This window comes from Megalops cyprinoides, chromosome 2, assembly GCF_013368585.1.
Source record: "Megalops cyprinoides isolate fMegCyp1 chromosome 2, fMegCyp1.pri, whole genome shotgun sequence".
Lineage (NCBI taxonomy): Eukaryota > Metazoa > Chordata > Actinopteri > Elopiformes > Megalopidae > Megalops > Megalops cyprinoides.
The window spans coordinates 18639633-18660212 of NC_050584.1; the positions used below are offsets into that span (position 1 = coordinate 18639633).

General features: G+C 40.3%; 1 protein-coding gene across 1 annotated transcript; it reads left to right on the forward strand.

Moving 5' to 3' along the window:
- The first annotated feature begins 650 nt into the window (after positions 1-650).
- On the forward strand, positions 651-20580 carry nsmaf (neutral sphingomyelinase (N-SMase) activation associated factor). Its single transcript, XM_036522091.1, has 31 exons — positions 651-958; positions 2912-3001; positions 3598-3676; positions 3773-3837; positions 3939-3975; positions 4487-4537; positions 5737-5808; positions 6149-6196; positions 6324-6376; positions 6884-7013; positions 7256-7327; positions 7509-7617; positions 8304-8480; positions 9024-9103; positions 9591-9681; positions 9798-9861; positions 10137-10188; positions 10606-10726; positions 11158-11289; positions 11831-11873; positions 12132-12298; positions 12421-12532; positions 13916-13974; positions 14170-14237; positions 14501-14568; positions 14759-14882; positions 17354-17437; positions 17988-18138; positions 19818-19920; positions 20011-20120; positions 20281-20580. The coding sequence occupies exons 1-31, from the start codon at positions 921-923 to the stop codon at positions 20373-20375; spliced, it is 2745 nt and encodes a 914-aa protein (XP_036377984.1). The 5' UTR covers positions 651-920; the 3' UTR covers positions 20376-20580.

Sequence of the window (20580 nt, forward strand, 5' to 3'; positions counted from 1 at the left end):
GGTTACACAGTCAGTGCTAAATGTTGAGAGCTTTGTATACTGTAATGGTTAGAGTAGCAGAGCATTTCTAACACGCATGGAGAACACAAAGTACAGCGAACTACTATCCACAGACAAATGATATTTATAGAAATTGTAGTTAAACATGCAGAAAGACGAGGGACATGTAATCTTGGGAGACACTCTTGGGTGGTTGCCTAACACTTTATTAATTTATTAGGATTTTATGGTATTAAAATCTTTTAAAAATTACAAGTGAAAAAATATCTAGCAAACGCTTTTCATCAGTACTGTTATATGTTGTTAGTTATCAATAGTTGCCTCTGTGAAACTGCAGCTGATGGGTTCACATCAGATAACAGAGTCTGGTAATACAGAATGAAGCACTTTTTTCACACTACGTTTTAGCGGTCACTGTCAGTGAGGTAAATACTGTAAAGCGTGGAGTAGGCCTTTCCTCTCTCGCTATTCGTGCAAAGTTTTCATTCCTTATAGCTTGACCTCCCTGTCTTCCGATAACTCCCTTTGCATCGTTTGAAACTGTGAACAACACTTCGAATAATTCCAGCCAGCAGTAATAATACCGTGGCAAAGTAATCGGCAAACAAACACAGCATAACCTAGTGTTGAATAACAGAAAAGCAGGACTGCATCACGCACTGCAACCAAGCAAGACTCAGCCTTTGCACAAAGCTGTTATTCGCGGATACGGCGTTATTTAGTGGTTAATGTGTAACCGTTCAGTTGAAAATCGGCACTATGCTACCCCACCACTAACGTTGACGCACTGTATGATCTCAGCTAGCGAATAACAAGATGTATTGCCTTGCCTGCCCTCGAGCCTCTAGGTTTCACTGACAATTTCCTTGTTTACACTGCACATCCTACTCTTACCTCACAAATGCTACGGGCTGTGTGCAATGGCTTTTATAAAGAAGAAAGAACGATCCAAAGAGAGGTTTGTAATCTATAACCCTACGTTTGTTTTAACAATGTGTTGGCTAGGTATGTTGGTGTACGCGACATAGTTAAGTATATTGCCTACTGTTTTCACGTACCGTTTTCGTGCAGACAGACCGGTTGCATTGTGTCAGTGTTTCCTGATCCGAGAGCTCTGACTTCAGGCGAATTTTAACTGAGGCTCCCTGGATTTTGAGCATTGTGTAGGCCAGACACATTTAGTCACGTTTGAGATTTGCTATCATCTTAGCGTACGTGTTTGTGAAAACCGTAAGTTATATTTTAACGAAGTTTATTGTGTATGATAATACTGCGTTTCCTGGGATCATGTTTCAGCGTGCCTGTGTGTTCAACGTTTTTCGGGTAGCATAGCCCCAACTTTCGGCGAGTAAGCTACATAGCTAGCTACTGTATCTCACACAGTAAACAACGGTATTATTATTATTGTTATGGCCCATTATTATTACAATTATTATTAGTATTAGTAGCAGTCATAGTATATTGACGATGGAGAATGCAGTGCATAACCTGCTATTGTAGTTGCTAATTAGTTGCAATGTAGGCTAACGCTAATGGCCAGTGTGCAAATGTCACATTGGATTTATTATTGTTATTGTTTGCAAGTTTACCAGTTAATTAGTGTCAGCATCTATCAGTGGTATTTTTAGCTTCATTATGTTGTGTGTACAGTTGTTACACAAAGTAGATTGCCTTACTAAGTTCTGTTTTGTCAGGTGAGATATTTAACATGATTTTCCTCTCGCTGAGTAAATACAGAAGTGAATAATAATCATGGATCTCACAAAGATGGGCTGCTTCCGGTGAATAGTGATGTCCGTTACAGTAATTTTTATTTATTTATTTGCTTTATTTAACTTCCCGAAATCGCTTCAAGACAACTCACGTAAACTACTTTGTGGTGGCCTCAAATTTTTCGAATTGGGGGGAGGGGATACTGGGAAAATTGCACAGAACTCTAACAAAGATCTTGACGAGCCGGTATTCTAAGCTCCAGATGTTGGTTCTGCCAAGTGCCCATGTGACAAGCTGCTCAGAAGTGACACGTAATGACATAGTCCAAACTAACATGAAGAAGTCTTGAATACCATAGTGAAACAGATCAACGCCAAATGTCTGTTTAAGGGTGCTAACAGTACGTTAGCTGTAAGTGATTATTAATGTATATACTATGTAATTATTGATGATAATGATGGTGACATTGCTGGTGAGCTTTTAGTCTGCACATGATTACTGCAGCGACGTCCTGTAGTTTTCCTATTTCTCTGTAATAGTAATGATTACCAGAATATGCTTCATTAGGTTTTCTTGTCCCTTCCGCTGCAACTCACTTGTCAGGCTAACAATTTAGGAGACTTAAAATTAGGTTACTAAGTAATGCATGCAGTTCTGTGTAGCTGAGTAACGTGTTGTACAGTGCCCTTGGCCATGTGTGTCTACATGGAAACGTTAAGTATGATGGGATTTTGGTGGGAAAATAACATGGGAAACATAATGCAAGAGATTTCGGTTTGTGTGCGTTCCTTTGAGAAATTGCTTCATTTCCACACCTGGCTGCCTATACCTGTAGCCATATCAGTTAGCCTAGTTACTGTCTAATGCACATGCTTGACAGTTGCAACTGATAATGCGTAGACACACTCATCGTCTGTATGGACTGTATGTGAGGCATTCTGTCAGTGTTGATTCAGTTAATCATCATATTTCTGTCAACTGGAAAAAAAAAACATTTGTCAGTGTTACTTGGAATTCATGATATGCATGCAGAATGTTTGAAATGAATAGCATGAATTGAGTAAGGTGTAGACTGGTTATCTTCTGCACAAAAATATAGTACTACCTGGAATTCATCTACATACGTTGTGTAGTGATTGCACCATGTTGAAAATATTTGTCTTGACTATCTTCTTTTTTGTTGTGTTTTTCTTCCCAGGTTTTCGCTGTTGTTACTTGACTTGGAGGAATACTATTTTGAGCAGTACACAGCGTATCAGTTGGTCAGCGCTAGCACAGCCCAGAAAAGGTACTGTAAACCAAACACGGTGACAGATTGATAATAGCCCCCCGCCAGCCGATATAATGACGCAATAACGAGGAATGTGATGGTTTTGTCTTTAAAATGAGTACAAGTTAGGCAAAATCACAGAGACTCAGAGACTGCATGCGACAGATGGGGAGCTCATTGTGAGAGTCAGTGTTCCACTATCTCACGTTTGTGGGATTGCTGATGGGGTTGAATGGGTGAGCAAAAGCGATCAGCCAACATTCCACTTTTGGGTGGCATAGCGTCCTGCATATGTAGTGAATGTTGTTTGTGGACTGCACCACTCGCTCTGTTACAGTGCAGCGGTAATGTGATCCGCATAACACAACAGGGTCTTTGGAAGATGGCCGAACTTCATTATGCATGCTATGACTGAACGTGCCCATCTGTGGCGAACAGAAATTTCCCCGATAACAAAATTGTTCTTGAGCACACATACACCAAATTGCTGATCTGAAGACACAGAGATTCTTTGACAGTGCATGTGTTTGTTCCTTTGTGTACAGCATGTATTATTTTCTGTTATACTTATATAATAAGTAAAATATATAATATTGTGTTTTTTTCTTTTGTAGAAAAACAAGAGGCTCTCTGAAGATCTGTTCTAAATCCGTCATTTTTGAGCCTGAAACACTTGCTGAACCTATTTTAAAGGTACACAGCTGAATCTTTTTCTGGATTCTGTGGAATTTAGATTGATGTCTTTTCAAAACCCTTTCAATAACTTGAACTTTGTAATGATTCATTCAGATACCACTTAGAGACTGCAAAGGAATTGAGGCGGTTGAGGAAAATGACCGTAATCCTTTCAATGAGTAAGTTCCCTGTAGAAATTGGTGTGCCATTTGATTGTATTGAAATACTGTTAAATTATTTTATTTGTATGTTTATCTTCTCTCTCTCTGTCTTATTACAGAGCTAAGCCCGCTGGGCTTTCCATTGCATGTCAACAGGTACATTAACTATTCCTCAAGTTGCCTGACTGGAAATTCTTCTCATATTTTGAGTATATAACTTGAGAGGATTGACATAAGCGACCAAGCAGAAATGTTGGATGTGATTACTGTTTTTTTTTTTCTTCACTTAGAGGACACCTTGATTTTATAGGTTTACACATATGGAAGTCAGTAATAAGGTGCTGCATGTGATGTGTCAATATCAAGTATAGAGGGAAGCCTTCCGTTATGGTTAAACAGTAAGAGCGTACCTCTTTTCTCACAGTGAACCATTTTGTTTGTCAAGTCATGTGACATACTGAATGCCACACAAATTATGAAGACACTAGTCTTCCTGTTTCGTTATGTCATACCTGAGTGCTGTAGGTAGTCATCTAGCACAGTGTATTTGCTGTAGGACTCTGCTTTTTAACATCGTACACCAGTGACCTCATTATATTTGTGATAGATACCATGCAATTACTGAGATTGTTTGTTCCATATTTGTTTGTAAATGTTCCAATTTCAGGTTTATCTTATCAAAGAGAGCAACATTGTTGGCCCTTATAGGATTGAGAGGGTAAGTTTTTTATTTCTTTCCTCAATTTCTTCTGGGTTACAGCTTTGATAATTCTGCTTCAGTTACATCATTTCTGTTCCTTGTTCTCCTTTGGCTTTACTTTTGATTGATTGAATAGTTAGAGCCCTATGGCGATGGCATAAAAAGACGCAATGGTCAAACACTAGAGCCAAATGGGTGTGATGGATGTGAGCATTTTTTTGGGATCTGGATTAACACAGAGCACATGGGTATTTTTAAATGGTCCTAAAATAAACCAGGTAAAAAAAAAAACTTCTAATGCAGAAGAAAGCATAAGTGTATGTAATATCAGAGCACTTGACCCGGGGCTATTAAGAGAAAAATAAAGAATAATTCAATGCATGGAAGAGGCATCCACACACAGATGCTACTGTAGTGACAGTATAATATCAATGTACATCCATTAGAAAATGTAAAGTAAATCATTAAAATATACTTTTCTGCAGTGCTATGCTTTTTGAAATGCCTTATTTGCTATGGATGAAACATACAGTATATTGGTGACCGTCCAGTTTCAAATGATTGCTAATCAAATGTCTTTCACGTCAAAACATCAATCAGAGGCTGAATTGAGTTTGAGTGGGGAAAAAAAGCTGTATCTTTCTTGACCAGTGATTTCAGAGATCATGTAGAGTGCTTACAGACAATCTGGAAACCCATTTTCCATAGAGTGCCTTATAGTATTGTGTGTCCCAGACAATTCAGACCAATGGTTAAGTCCATCAGCTAGGTAACTAGCCAGCCAATGGAATGGTCTGGTACACTTTCTAACTGGTCTGGGACAGTTTTGTTAGCTCTCACCATAAATGTAATAAAAGATAACTCCTTCACTTTTGTTGTCTTTTTGGCTTTGTTAGCACAATGCATCATGAATTTAATATTATGGTGTCACTACTTTCAGCTTTTTATATCCCCTGCCTTCTTGTGCTGCATGCACCATCTGCATTAAAATTAATTTGGATTCACCTTTGACAACACTGCTTGTGCCTGTCTTTGTGTTTGAAACCTGCTTATGCCTAAATTAGGCTCTTGTTGTCAGGTAATTGCTGTTATACATGACAAATCAGTGTATGGGTATGCATGAATTAGCCTGCACCAAGATTTTGGAATGCCCTGCTATAGAACTATAATATATGTCTCTACAGAGTATAAAGGAATTGTTTTCTTTCTTTGTTCAGGGGGACAGAAACTTTTTGTTCCAACTTGAAGTTTCAACGAAGACAGAAGATGTTGTTCAAACGTTGCTCCAGGTATGAAATTCTGCTTGCGTACCTCACAACATACAGCACATAGATACAGGGTTAAAGCTCTATCTCATCATACAATACTGTCCCTTTAATACCATCCCCCACGTCTTGTGGTTGATGACAATTCATGGCAAAGTTTTGCTGTGCTGGGAAAACTAAAGCTGTCTTACTCTGAATTGCCTACCTTCAATCCTCTTAATTGATTACTGTGACATGCTGTAATAGGCTTGTTTTTTTTTTGTTTCTGCGGATTTGTCTGCTTATAGTTGCTGAAAAACAATTTATTAATGTTTTCTGACGTTGTTTTACTTGTAATGTGATGGAAATTTTCATGCCATGGCAGCTTCACAGAGCATCCTGTCTTGACAAGCTGGGAGACCAGACTGCAATGGTGAGTCATTGTTTTGACAGTATACATTTTGTCTGCGGTGCACTGTAGTTTTGAAATGGTAACACCTGTGTTGAGAAAAAGTGTTTGTCTATAAATCATTGATTTCACATCATTTTGGTTTTTGCAGATTGCTGCCAATCTGCAGTCAAGGTTGGCTAGAACCACATTTGACAAGAACAGGTATTGTGTTAATCTGTGCGAACTGTAACGTTCATCTTTTTCCTCTTTGCACAACGTAGAACATACTGCAATCATAAGACCACAAATATGTTTCCATGGGTCATGTTTCTGCCTTGTTTATTTTTGTTTTAGTATCTGTGTCTAACACCAACTCTTGCTTGTCCTGTTATGGCAAGAACTTCTAGCAGTCTCCACTGTACTGTTGGTGTGCGTAATAAATCTGTCATCCACCCAAAATACGATCTCGAATCTCATGATGCACTGCCCTCACCCCGGCCTCACATTCCACACCCCTCTTAGAGGAGAACAAATGAGCAGAGTTCACTGAACTCTGTGAGCATCACTGCCGCTAAAACTTCATTCGGTGCCTAACATGAAAGACCCCTGACCCCACGTCGTCTGCTGACGAATAAAGCTGACAGCTACCCAGCTTTGACCATATTTAGATTTTACTTTCAGATCAGATTTGGTATACCTGATTTCCCTCTGTTCCCCCTCTGTTTTCAGTTTCCAGAGTGTTTCTGAAAAACCTCACATGGAATGTGAAGCTGAGATGGTGACACCCCTGGTGACCAATCCAGGTCATGTGTGCATAACTGACCAAAGCCTCTACTTTCAGCCTCTCAGTGGCTATCCTGTGAGTCCTCTCCCTGACATGATGTATAGCTGTATTCGTATCATTTGAAGGGTGGCACATTGCCATCTGTACAATACCTTTGTGTAAAACCTTTCCAAACACAAAATTGTGTTTGTAATGCCTAGGATTGAGGGCGCGATTATGATTATCGTGACACCTGCATTTTATCATCCAAAACAATGGTGTGGGATATTAATGTGAGTGTTGAATTGTCAATACAGTATTTCACATTTTAATTCCAGGAATCAGTGGTACAAATTGTGCTTCACAATGTGAGGCGAATCTATAAGAGAAGACACGGTCTGAGACCGCTGGTGAGTCCTGTGTTCCAGAGTGTTTTACAGAGTCATTGTAGTATGCCTACGGTACTAGTACAGTATAGTTCACTTGTATGCTGGGAGATATAGTGAAGCGAATATATCATTAAAATGACTGAAATAATGCCCTAGTATTTAAAAATTCTCCTTCTTTGTTGTTTAATTCTCTCATTTACAGGGACTTGAAGTCTTCTGCACTGAAAATGACCTCTGCTCGGATATATATTTGAAGTTCTACAACACCAAAGACAGAGATGAACTGTATTACTACATTGCTACCTTTCTGGGTCAGTTTTCAAATACAGTGTTCTCTGGCCTTTTCTAGCCTAGAAACAAAGATGTCCATACAAGCTTTTTGCCACAATTGATTTTTACAAAGTCTTCACCAATATATTAACATTTCAGGATGTCACATTTTTAAGAGGCTTCCCATCAAGGTCTTAATTAACCATAAATCAAATACCCAGTGTTAACCCAGCTAACCCGTTAGCTCTGAAACACAGCGTTTTAAGTTTATGTATCACTAATTTAGAATTAAGTACTACTATAGCTAATTCTAATACTCTAATACAACTGCTATGTTTAACACTACTACTAATAATAATATTTAGATTATTTATTACTTCAGTTGTTTGCGCTTCTGGTGTTCTTCCCAAACATAGACATAGATTGATGAATTGTTATTTTAATATTTGTTTATGGTTGAAAGTACAAAATGTCTTTATTGTCTTTAGACCATTTTCATAGTAGGAAATTGTAGTTATGAATAAGAACAATATCATTCCATTACAGTGGTTATACATGCCATAGAGCCGTTCATGTATGTCTAGCAGTATATCTAGGGTTTCCTCTGTGGGCACACTTGTTATACAAGTTAAGATCATGAAGTGATTAAGCCAGCCCTGTCTTGCCTGCTCAGTATGATGCTAAACGATCTGAGACATCCTCTCCGCATGGCCTCTGTCCCTCACAGAGAACCATGTGGCGGAGCACACGGCCGAGAGCTACATGCTCCAGTGGCAGCGCGGTCACATAAGCAACTATCAGTACCTGCTGCACCTCAACAACCTGGCGGACCGCAGCTGCAACGACCTGTCACAGTACCCGGTCTTCCCCTGGGTCATCGCTGACTACAGCAGCACAGAGCTGGGTGAGTGGGGGGCCCGTGTGTGTATTCAGCCATTTCTCTGGTTATTCACATCCCACCTGACTGCTGTGTGACTGTCAGGCCTTCTTCCTGAGGGGTGATGCATCAAAACGTAAACTAAAAGGAAAATGTGCTGTGATAGGAGTAATATGAATTAAGAAATAAAACAGTAAAAAAATCACAATGAGCACAAACTGAGTTCATAATGGAGACATAAAAACCTGCTTATGCCTGATGAGACTAGTTATGCCCCTGCCTAGGAGCATAAGTATGACAGAGAATAAGTATAAGAGATGAGAGTTCATTACTGATTAAGAGTGCTGAAATTAGTGAAGCTGATGATTTTAGGAAAGTGTCTAAAGCTGCCTCTGCTCTGAGCACAGGTATTATGAATTAGCCACACAAGACATGTGTGATACGTGATTAGACCAGGAAAAGCTATGGTCACTAGTAGTATGTCTGGATGGGAAGTCTGTGTTCTGCTGTTGGAGGCGCTGGGTGCAGTCACTGGAAGCACGGCTGATGTGTTATCATGTCTTCATTTAGACTTGATGAACGCTGCAAGTTTCCGGGACCTCGGCAAGCCGGTGGGGGCATTGAATAAAGAGCGGCTGGAGCGTCTGCTGGTGAGTGTGGTGACTCTGAACCAAGAGTAGCACATGAGTCCCAGGGACCACAGGGCACACACCTAACGGCACACTGGATAAGGACTCGTCTGAGAGAAATAGATCTTATTAATGAGAAACACTGTGGCCGTGCAGGTGAAGTATTCAGCACATTTGTGATTAGTCTTTACTATGGACATCACGCTACCACTGTTCAGGTATCAAAACCACACATACAGTTTATAGCATAAACGGTTACTGTTCCAATATACTGGTTAAATATATGATTCCAAAAAAAAATGAATTATGAGATGATCTGTAAATTACACCCTAACAGTGATGGGACAGAGTAAATATGTTCTGCTGTAAGTATTTATTTTCTTACTTACGTTTTTTTATTATATCTTGGTGATTTCAGTGACTTCTCTATGGTGGTTGTTCAAAGTGTCCACATACTGCGTAGTGCTTGCCGGAGTAAGAATTTTCTGTCTCCCATTTTTTTGTCTAGGCCCGTTACAGAGACATGCCTGACCCAAAGTTCATGTATGGGAGCCACTATTCTTCCCCGGGCTACGTGCTCTTCTACCTGGTTAGAGTGGGTAAGTGTTTCCTCCAGTGCCTGTTGCGTGTTCCGTGTTCCACACGTCTCGTTACATTCTGCACGTTTGAGGAGATTCCCTTTATGATGTGTTTCCTGTCACTTTGTCTGTCGTAGCCCCAGAGTACATGCTCTGCCTACAGAATGGACGCTACGACCATGCAGACAGAATGTTCAATAGGTTTGTTATCCAGTCTGTTTTTTTTTATTCACACACATCCAGAAGTTCTTTGTTCCTCTTGATTTTAAACTTTATTAAACAAATTGTTTTTTGTTAATTGGATTGTATGTATTGTACTCAAAAAATATTTAAAGATTTGCAGTGCGCATTTCATTTTATGAGCAGCATTGATACTGTTGATGTGCTCATTACACCTTTGTGCTGCTGTATCTTGTTACGCACACCAGTGTGCATAAAGTGTGCAGTGTGAACACATCATTACTTTTTGTCTACAGCATAGCTGAAACTTGGAAAAACTGCTTGGAAGGTGCAACTGACTTCAAGGAGGTAAGAAAAAAGTAGAAGTAAAGTAATACCATAAATATTTAATTGTGAAATATTCTACTGAATATGTGCAATCTGTATTATTCTATGCTGTCCAGCAGATGGCATTGTCTTCAAACAATATTGGATGCTTAAGAAAAAGTGTAATGTGGAACTAAGGATGTCACTATTCCACTCACTGGACCATTTTAACCAGAGATGAAATGTGAAATTGAATTGTCAGGAGATGTCAGAATAATGCCCTGCATTGAATAAGCGTTCAAGAGAACTGCCCATTTCTCATTATACTAATCAGAAAGCAGGATAAATTACTGTAGCTGCTGTCGCTGAGGAATGTAGTGTATACTTTAGCGTATACTTCAGTAGCACTTTCCACAAATGGCTTTGAATGCCTGCCTGATTAGCTCCTTTATGTTGCAGTTAATTCCAGAGTTTTACGGGTCTGACCCCACCTTTTTGGAGAACAGTCTGAATCTGAATCTGGGGAAGCGACAGGGTGGAAAAATGGTGGGAGATGTAGTCCTGCCTCCCTGGGCCTCAGGTAATTACATTACATTACATTATTTTCATTTAACATACGCTTTCATCCAGAGCGATTTATATAGGTTACACAGTTATTTACATAATATTCACTTAACCAGCTGGATATTTACTGAGCGGTAAGTACTTTCCCCAAGGGTATGACAGCAGTGCCCCAGCAGGTAATTGAACCAGCAACTTTTCAGTTACAAGCTGTGCTCCTTACAACTATGCTACACTGCGAATAATGCAGTGAGTAACATTGAAAAATGCTGTCAAAGATTCTACATTACGACCCGACATTCAACCCCTGCCTGTCTTCCTCATAGGAGGTTCCGGTTGATAAAAGGAGGCTATGGTCCTATCTGTGATGCTATGTTAGCTGTGGATGCTTTTTTGAGACCATGATCTGTATGTATACTGTTTGTGTATTGTGTTCAAATGTGTAAACAGATGCAAGTGAATTTCTTCAGAAGAGTCAGAAAGCTTTGGAGAGCCAGTACGTGTCTGAGCACTTACACGAGTGGATCGACCTGATCTTCGGGTACAAACAGAGGGGCAGCGAGGCAGTCGCGGCTCACAACGGTATGACACATTCATATTCAATTTTAAGTATAATGCATAGGTGATGTATGGCGTAACAAAAAAAAGAATTCCCGAATAACTGTCGGAAGATAGTCCCTTAATCTTAATACAATCACCATATTTTCCTTTGTAATTATTTATTATGTTTAAAAAAAATCTTTTTTCCGTTGGCAAGAAACAAGGCATTCATCTCGGTAATTGCACTCTTTAATATCATAAATTCTTTTGTTCACCACATAATACCATCTGCATCTGTCTGGTTTGCACAGCTTAGTGAGAGTTATCAGGAAGTGTGAGTAAATGCATGGATTGAAATCTCTGCTCTTTGAGCCAGTATAATATGAATACTGTAAAATGTTAGTCTTGAACCACAGTAGAATTTTGGATATACCATTGTACGGAGAGTCACTGATGGAAAAGGTGCAGGTAGTTCACATTTGAAAGGGAAAGTTCTTGAAACAAGATTGTCACACTAGATTATCTCATTTCTAAGTGGTTCCTGTCTGAAATAAACCCAATTACATTTTTTTCCCCCTTTTAGTATTTCATCCGCTGACATATGAAGGAGGCATCGACTGTGACAGGTAAATAAGGAAACATTTCTGTGCAGATTTTCCATATTTTTCAGAATATTCTGTGAATATACAGAGCTCAAAGCAATATGCATGAATACGTCTCACTTGTTATTCAACCAGCATGTATTTAATAACGGCATGTTTTTTTCAGTATTAGTGGAATTACAGTTTTTGCTTCGGTCTTCCTTAACAGAGAATAAATTATACACTGTCATTATCGCTGATGTAAAAAATTGGTTTCCGCATTGGTTTTGTTTCCCTCTGAAGTATCGAAGATCCGGATCAGAAAATCGCGATGCTCACCCAAATACTGGAATTTGGACAGACCCCAAAGCAGCTGTTCACCACGCCGCACCCGCAGAGAATCACGCCCAGATTCCAGAGCATGTCACGCACTCCCAGTCAGAACGCCTCTCTCAACGAGCTGTCCCCAGGTAGCGCTCAGCGGCCGTCTCGCGGATGGCCAGATGGCACCGCATACGGGTAATCCCAGATTTGGATGACATGAAATGCCTGCCTCCTCAGAATAGCGTGCTAACATGTTGTGATGTCTTAGCCTCGACCAGCGAGGACTCCTCTTTCGAAGACCTGACGGAAGAGAGCAAGAAGCTCGCCTGGAGCAACATGACCAAGCTGAAGCTGGTGTCCAGCCATAAAATCCATAAAGAGTGAGTGCACTGTTATACTTGCGAGAGCGGGGCTTCTTGTGAAGCTCTTACAAAAAAAAGTGCAATGTAGTCACAGGCCTCCATTTTACACCTTGCTCATTTTATTGATTTTATACAAGAAGCCCTTCCCAAACCATCTGGATCCTGTAAATTCTGTTTTCATGAAAAACATTATAAATTAGTAGTTTTTGAAGTGATCTAGTATTTTTTATGCTACTTCATACTTCTTTAGATTTCTTCAGTTCCTATTCTTGCCGGTGTCTACAGTTGGACAAATGTCTTCAAATCTGTACTTCATTGTCAATATGTAACAACACAAAAGCGTGGATTTTGTTAGTTATACAATGTTTGCCAAAGTGTTATCAGTGTAGGCTGAAAACGGTCTAGCTTCACTAGCATTTTTCTGTGGTTTTCAAATTTGATGGTCTTGATCAGCAGCATGATCATGTCTCACATGAAAGCAGATCTCACAGCTGACTGGTGTGTGTGTTCGTGCATTTTCACAATTAGCAATGACAGAAAAATTAGGTCAGACAGAGGAAACAAAGACCTGAAAAAACAAATGGTGGTTGAGTATGTGAGGAAAACCTTTTCCCCCACATCACGTGTTCTCCTGAAACAACAGCACAACATTTTTATCTCTTCCCTGAACTGAATTCTCTTTAGTGTGGCAGAGATTTATTTGTGAAAATGAAACTTTTGTTGCAGGTAAGGTGCATTTAGGGGAAAGAAACTTGCTACACTGTATAGCATTGTATTGCAGTACAGTTGATAAAATCAGAAAAGATTTTGTTGAAAGATTGTATGGGGGCGGTTATGGTTCTGCGGGCTGTGAATTACTTGATCTGTCCTCATATGTTTGGAAGGTAACTCGCATGTAATTCACAGGAAACAAAATACTTTTTAAAGGCCTGTGCAGTCTGTGACTGAGAGTTTCCTGTTTATGTGTGATAGATACTGTCTGTCAGACCTGACAAAACAGTATGTCTGCATAGCTCCATTACGGCCTATATAAATCATGGATTCCTGCTTTCAGTGCAGCTTCCTCACACTCCAGTGTGCTTATGCATTCTGTAATACACTTGAATGCCCTCAATACCTGTCACTACATGACTTAACTTTGTGAGTGTGTGGCTATTACACAATTTTAATGTGTGAGCTCATGGGTACATCATGTTCCACGTTCTGCTCTCAGATTGCTTAATTTTTATTCACATTTCAACAGACAATCTCCATTGTGCTGAATCAGCCGTGCTTTTTTTATGTGATCATAATTAAATATCACAGATGACACATGATATTCTCTTGACACGTGCATTGTGAGTGTTGTGTTTTATGTAAAGGTCTACTTCAATCACTGCTGTCTGTTTCCATTACTCACAGGGCTGTTACTGGGATAGCAGTGACCCGAAGTGGATCCTCCGTTTTCACAACATCACAAGGTTTGAGAGGCTTCCGTTTTGAGATTTGGGCCAAAAAGTTTACATCTGAACACTTCCAACAGCATCATTAGCACTGGCTACCCTACCCTAAGGACTGCTGCTTTGATTGTCTATGTTAATATTTAACAGCTGCTTATAGATGCAACCAAAGGCTTGTGCAGCTGTTTGTGAGAGAGTTTAATTTGTGTTCTTCAGATTCCACACTGAAGATGTTTTCCAAAGAGTCCTGCGCACTGCAGAGAAGCATGTCCTTCTCCAACATGGTAGGCCTCTGACTTTGCATTTAGAGCACTGATGTCAGGTAGAATCCCTCAATACCCTGGATGGATGCTGCTCTATATCATGTTACATTCCAATGTGTTTCTTTATTAAGTTATGATACGTTTTAACAAGGACCATGTTTGATCAGTGTCTCTTTAAGAAAATATGCTGGCGTCACTCACAACTCCATGAACATTTCATTTTGTTGATGTGAAAACATGAGCAGTTTGAAGTGAAGACCTTAAGGTGCTTTCTCTCTTTTTAGGCCCTGTCGTCCTGCGTAATGCTGCCGGAAGATGCCACTGTGGTGTGCTCCTCCTGGGACAACAACGTGTACGGATACAACTCGTAGAGCCTCTCTCGTTTTGGTTCTGACACTACCATAAAACGAGTCATTTAAGACATTTAGCATTTCTGAGGCTGAGCCTTCCTGAGCGCTCTGAAAGCCCTCCGCTCTTGGTGGACAGTGAGGATTCTTTCACAACTGATCGTTAGTGTTGTGTCCCACACGCTCTCTCCATAGGTATTTCTACTCGATAGCGTACGGAAGGCGGCAGGACACCCTCATGGGACATGACGATGCCATCAGTAAAATGTGCTGGCGAGACAATCGGCTCTACACAGCCTCCTGGGACTCTACAGTGAAGGTCAGTGTTTTGCTTTTCTGACCTATCAAAGGGTCCTGTTTGGCTCAAGGAGCAGAAGCCCTCTCATTCCATTGGCAGACATTGTTTTTTATCAGTGGCTCAGAAGACCACCTCATACCTTGCAGGGAGAAGTGAGGGAAAAGCTTTCCACTAAAGTGTGTTTAGTGCTCTGAAAGCTATAAGGACTGAGAAAAGTACCATTGCAAATATTGATTTTCAAGTCTTGATTATTGACGGTGTCTGGAATAAAATAAAATGTAGGTCATAACGATTGCCTCCCTGCTAGAAAAGTACAAACTTCCACAAACAAGTTATAAAAATGCTTGAGAGGATTAAATGAAAAGGAATTAATTTGCTTTTTCATAGCTGAAGTACGACATGAAGTTTTTCTATGTGGTTTAGCCTTTTGAAATGCATCACAGAAAACCTCTTTGCATTCCACTGAAGTGACTTTCAGTGATGGTGACCTTCACTGACTCATGTATTCAGCTGATTTCTATTTTTGTTTTTATCTCAAGTCTGCAGTTTATTGATTGTTCTCTTGAATTTAATGTTTTTGGCTCTTTTCACATGGTGCAGAGTTTCCGTTTCCATTAGAGAAATACCATGCACCCACACAAGCCAAAAGCATCTCTCTGTACTTTCAGAATTCAACATCAAAGTGTGTTTAACATTAGGTAAAAAACTGTTTGAAGTGAATGTGGGAGGTTGTGATTGGGACTTTTACACATTACAAATGAGAATCACATACTGTAAATGAAAATCTTTAACACTCACAAATTGCACCAACATATTCTTTAGTGGATGTGTTTGTCAGCAGTCATTTGATGCATTTGGACTGTATGCACTACATTTACCATAATTTAGCATAGCTGAAATAGTGAAAGTAGTTCTTAATTGAAAAAGAATAATAGAATTTAATAACAATTAGGGTTGGGCTGATGGACAGACATCACGATGTTGAGCCGGCATTGTGATTTAAACCCTCCCAGTCCACACAGACAGCGGGGGGCACCCTGCCACACACACACTATCATTCCAGTGTCTCTGCTATAACATAGAAAAATATATTTATTACTTATTTGCGGGGATTTCCCTGGGGATCAACTTGAGCCGTAGAACTGATGAATAGGGTATGTATTTCAAGCAGTGTCAGCCAGAGAGCTCAAAAATGAAGGATGGGTTTATTCTAATTATTATATTAGCTTCTTGCGCCTGATTTAAAGGAAAAACATCTTATTTAATCACACTGTACCGCCCAGTGAAAGCATGTTTTAATTTAGGCGCAAACATAAAAATTATTGTTTAAATCTACCTGGTTTGCACCTACCTCAGTAAATCAGGGGGCTTTATTTGTTTACAAAACTGAAGGTTTAAACTTACCAACAGAGTGAACTCTCCCATTCTCTGCTATACATGTCTTAAACAAATAATCTCTAATCGTTACATTGTTATTAACCCTTTTTCACCCATGTCCCGCCCTGCACATTTAACTATATTTCATGTTTAGGAAAAATATAATCAATGAATTGTTAATATTGTAATGACTAGAGGAAACTCTTGCTGATTTATTGTCACATCCTGGCTGTATAATCCTAATCCTAATTTTCCGCATTGCATTTGATGCAGCCCTGTTTTAGGCCAATTACCCGGTCGGACCTCAGTGACTTCAAATTATTAATGACTTTTCCTCTGATTAGGTAATAATAGCCATGAAAGACAAATCAAATGTTACTATAAATCGAAATAAAATAATTTTGTTCCCGATCACACTTTTATTTAGAAAAAAACAGAACAAGAGCACCCTTTATAGGCTAAAGCTCATTTTACATTCAAGAGTTCAATTAACAGTCAAGATTTTACTGTGCAAAAAATGCAAGACGAATTATGCAATTACCTTAAACAAATTATACTACATCTTACACAAACAAAACAAATTATACAAAAACAACAACAAAATACCGTATTAAAAGAAACCATTTCTTTTGCTAGTTACAGCATCAGTGCACTGCCTCCATCTTTCACTATCACACTTGTACTTTGTACTTTTTGCAAAAGCCAGATATGGATGGTTGGTCATAGCTAGCTGGTTTGCTAGGGCCAGTTGCGCGTGATGGCAATGTAGCGTATTCCGCGGGATGGCGTACACGCAAATGGTCATGAAGATTCACACACTCACACACACACACACACACACACACCTGATGTCATCGTCCATCACAATGTTTCACTGTAGACGACATCATATAACCAAATCGGTAGACATCGCCCAGTCTTCATAACAATACTAATGCTGACCTCATGTACCATCTTGAAACAATGTGCAAGCGTAAATATACTACAGGATAATCTTTCATATCATTCACTGGGTTCCAGTTTGACAATGACATTTTTTGTGGTGAAAATAATTTGGTAAGGTCTAAACCTCCAGTACCCACGTATATGTAATGCATAGTTTCTTTGTGACCCAGGTGTGGAAATGTGTTTCTGCTGACATCTCAAGTAACAAAAGGAGCCAGTTTGAGCTGCTGGCTGAGTTTGAGCACGATGCTGGGGTGAGTCTTTTTTTGAGTAGCTATCCCTGTTAGTATACAGTACATACCAAGTATAAATGAGACAATTCCCACATCGTAAATTGTAAACGAATAGTGTAAAAGAAGTATTTCAAACCAAAATGTGTTTGCAGAGTGACTGGGTAAATCATGTCTGTTTATTTAACAGGTGTCCTTATCCAAGGCAGTTTCCGTTGCTTAGAGTTGGCCTATTATCCATTTATGCAGATGGATATTACTGAGCATATACAGTCCATACGTTAAGTTTTCAGACCCTTTCAAGTTTTCCACATGTAAATTTATGTAAATTTGTAAATTTGTTAAAAATAAAAAACTTTCCGTATGCACTGTATAGGTTGAGTGGTTTCCCTAGAATACATTGGCAGTAGTCCTCTCGCTACCTTGTAGTCCCAAGCTCTGTTAACTGACCACGGCATCAAACAAATCTTTTCTCTGTCTTCTCATGTGGAGCTGATCTATTTTCCATTAGACGGTCTGTTAGAACCTGATGACTGCTGAATATCTAATCCTTTCCCATTTTTCCACCTTTCAGGTGAACACAATCAATCTCAACCAGGCAGGAACCCTTTTGGTATCTGGGTCAAAGGAAGGGACTGTCAGCATATGGGACACCACCAACTTTATGCTATTACATCAAGTGCAGTGCCATTCAGGGACAATCCATGACATTGCTTTCAGTCCTGGTACGTATGCTTTAAAAGCGTGTTCAGATAAGGCTCATTTGCAGGGAGCACTCGTACTTTCAGTGGCTCTTGCCTAGAAACGCGCCTCACGTCTTTTCTGCGCTTGGAGCAGTGTAACCATGAAGCGTTATCTGTGCAAGCACAGTCCAGCCCTCAGGCTTCAAGAGGCGTCTGATCTCTAGCACGCCGCTCTGAAAATCTGCTGCAGTATGTTGAAATATGTTATTATTTTTCTCTGTCCTTCATGGTGACTCAGTCCATTTCTGATAAAATGAAAATGCAATGTTATGCAAAATGTTAAGAAGCTAGCCAGTGCTTCTCATATAAAAACGTTCCTTAAAAACATGGGAATTGGGGCTCCCAAGTAGCTAAGTGGTTAAGGTGCTCACCTAGAGCACATGCTGTGCTCTGCAACCCAGGTTTGACCGCAGCCGTAACATCAGGGGGACAGTGCCCAAGTGGCAACAGCAGCAGAACAAATTAGTTTCATTCCGCTGAGGATAGGGGTGGATGTTCCGACAAGGGTTGCTTGTCTCACCACTCTCAGGCACCGTGCGGCTTGTCTGGCACTTGGTGCTGGGATGACACCAGCATATTAGTGCCTGTTCTCCAACGACCACCCACTCTGGTATAGTTCGCTGTGTGACTTGGGAGTGTGAAAAATAGCTTATAGGTGCCTGTGTGTATCAGACGATTGTGTGAGATGAATGAAATCCTCCAATACACTTGCATGCAACCGATGCCTAATTTTATCATGTTGCTCATTTGCGATTGCAGAGGTTGTCACAGTGAGATGAACCCAGTATACAATTAGCCATTTAAAAATAGGGTTGCCTAAAAGGAAACGGGAAGGAAGGAAAAGAAACATGCGAATGGAGATATATAAAAGTTTAATTTATTCTAAATAAATAAAAGCTAAAACAGGCAGGAGTAAAAGGGATAAAACTGTTTGAAACAGTGAAAACCTTCTTCTAAAAGCTCCTGTTCTGTGCTTGCATTTTTTGTCTACCTACAGTACAACCTCCATGCATTTATACCATCTGGTATCTTTAATTAGGAGGTGCGTCAGATTAAACAGTTAAGCAATTATCCAGTGCCCAGACGGCTACACACATACGTTCTCACGCACACAAACTAATGGAAAGAAAAAAAACTTTGTGATGGCAAGGGTGTAAAAATGGAAGTGAAACAGTTACACATACATGCTAAGCTGCAGCAGTTTGGGAAACATTTGTCAATGTTTTTGAAGATTATCATCTTCACACCAAGATTGCAATGAGTGATATGCCATTTCAGGCCAACTGGTCGCTTCTCTCAACTGTAATGACAGACTGTGCAATATATGTCCACAGCTTGGCTTGCACCATAGACACCATACACTTTTGATGAGTAACAACCATAATGCAATGACGTAAGACTGAGTGAGTGTTATCCAACACCAGTTTCAAATGTCGCTGAGGAAATAACGCACGATCAGCCTAGCCTATGACACATTATTGGATACATTAAGTGGAACACTGAATAATAAGCGAATGGATGAGGCGGGGAACACAATCCCCTTCGGGGGGGGGGGGGGTTGAGGCCTTTCTGTCAGCTTTCGGTCACTGTATTGTCAAGAGAGATGTTAGTGTTCTGGGTTCGTTGTGAGATCTCGTGGTTGTTCGGTTCACTGTTCACAGACAGCAGACACGTCCTGAGCGCAGGAGAGGACCGCACACTGAAAGTGGTGGATGTGCAGACGGGCATGCTCGCCTCGACCGTGACGGCCGAGGAGCAGCAGAGGTAAGGCGATCCCCCCCCGTCTCCCCGCGGTGTAAATACTGCATGAGCCGCCCGCTGACCTGCGCTCCCCCCCCCCACCTGTGCGAGCAGGTGTTTCTGCTGGGACGGCAACACCGTGCTGTCAGGCGACCAGTCCGGAAACCTGCTTGTCTGGGACCTCATGGCTGCGAAGGTCACGCAGAAAATCCCTGGCCATTCAGGTATGACGGTGACCTGGGCCACCGACTCCACTCTGCCATGCCTTGTGATACATCTAATCTCCTAGAGACTCAGCGGCCTTATTTGAGGAGCTTTGCTGTATACATCATAACCCACGGCCTAGAAAACCTGTTTGTGTCGTTTCCCCATGTCTCCCTGCAGGAGCTGTTACAGCCATGTGGATGAATGAGCAGTGCAGCAGTATTATTACAGGGGCGGAAGATAAGCAGATTATTTTCTGGAAACCTCAGTACTGATACACTCTGAAGTGCCTTTTCTCCCCTGCTCATCGTTCCGAAAGGATTTTCCACTGTTTCAAAATATATCACGGACTTACTTAATACTGTGTACTAACTGTTTGGTCCAAATTCAATATGGGACTGCTGTATATCCGTTGCAATCATATCATTTTGGAGATTTTTTTTTTTTTTTTTAATGTCGGCACAATAATAAATATGTCTC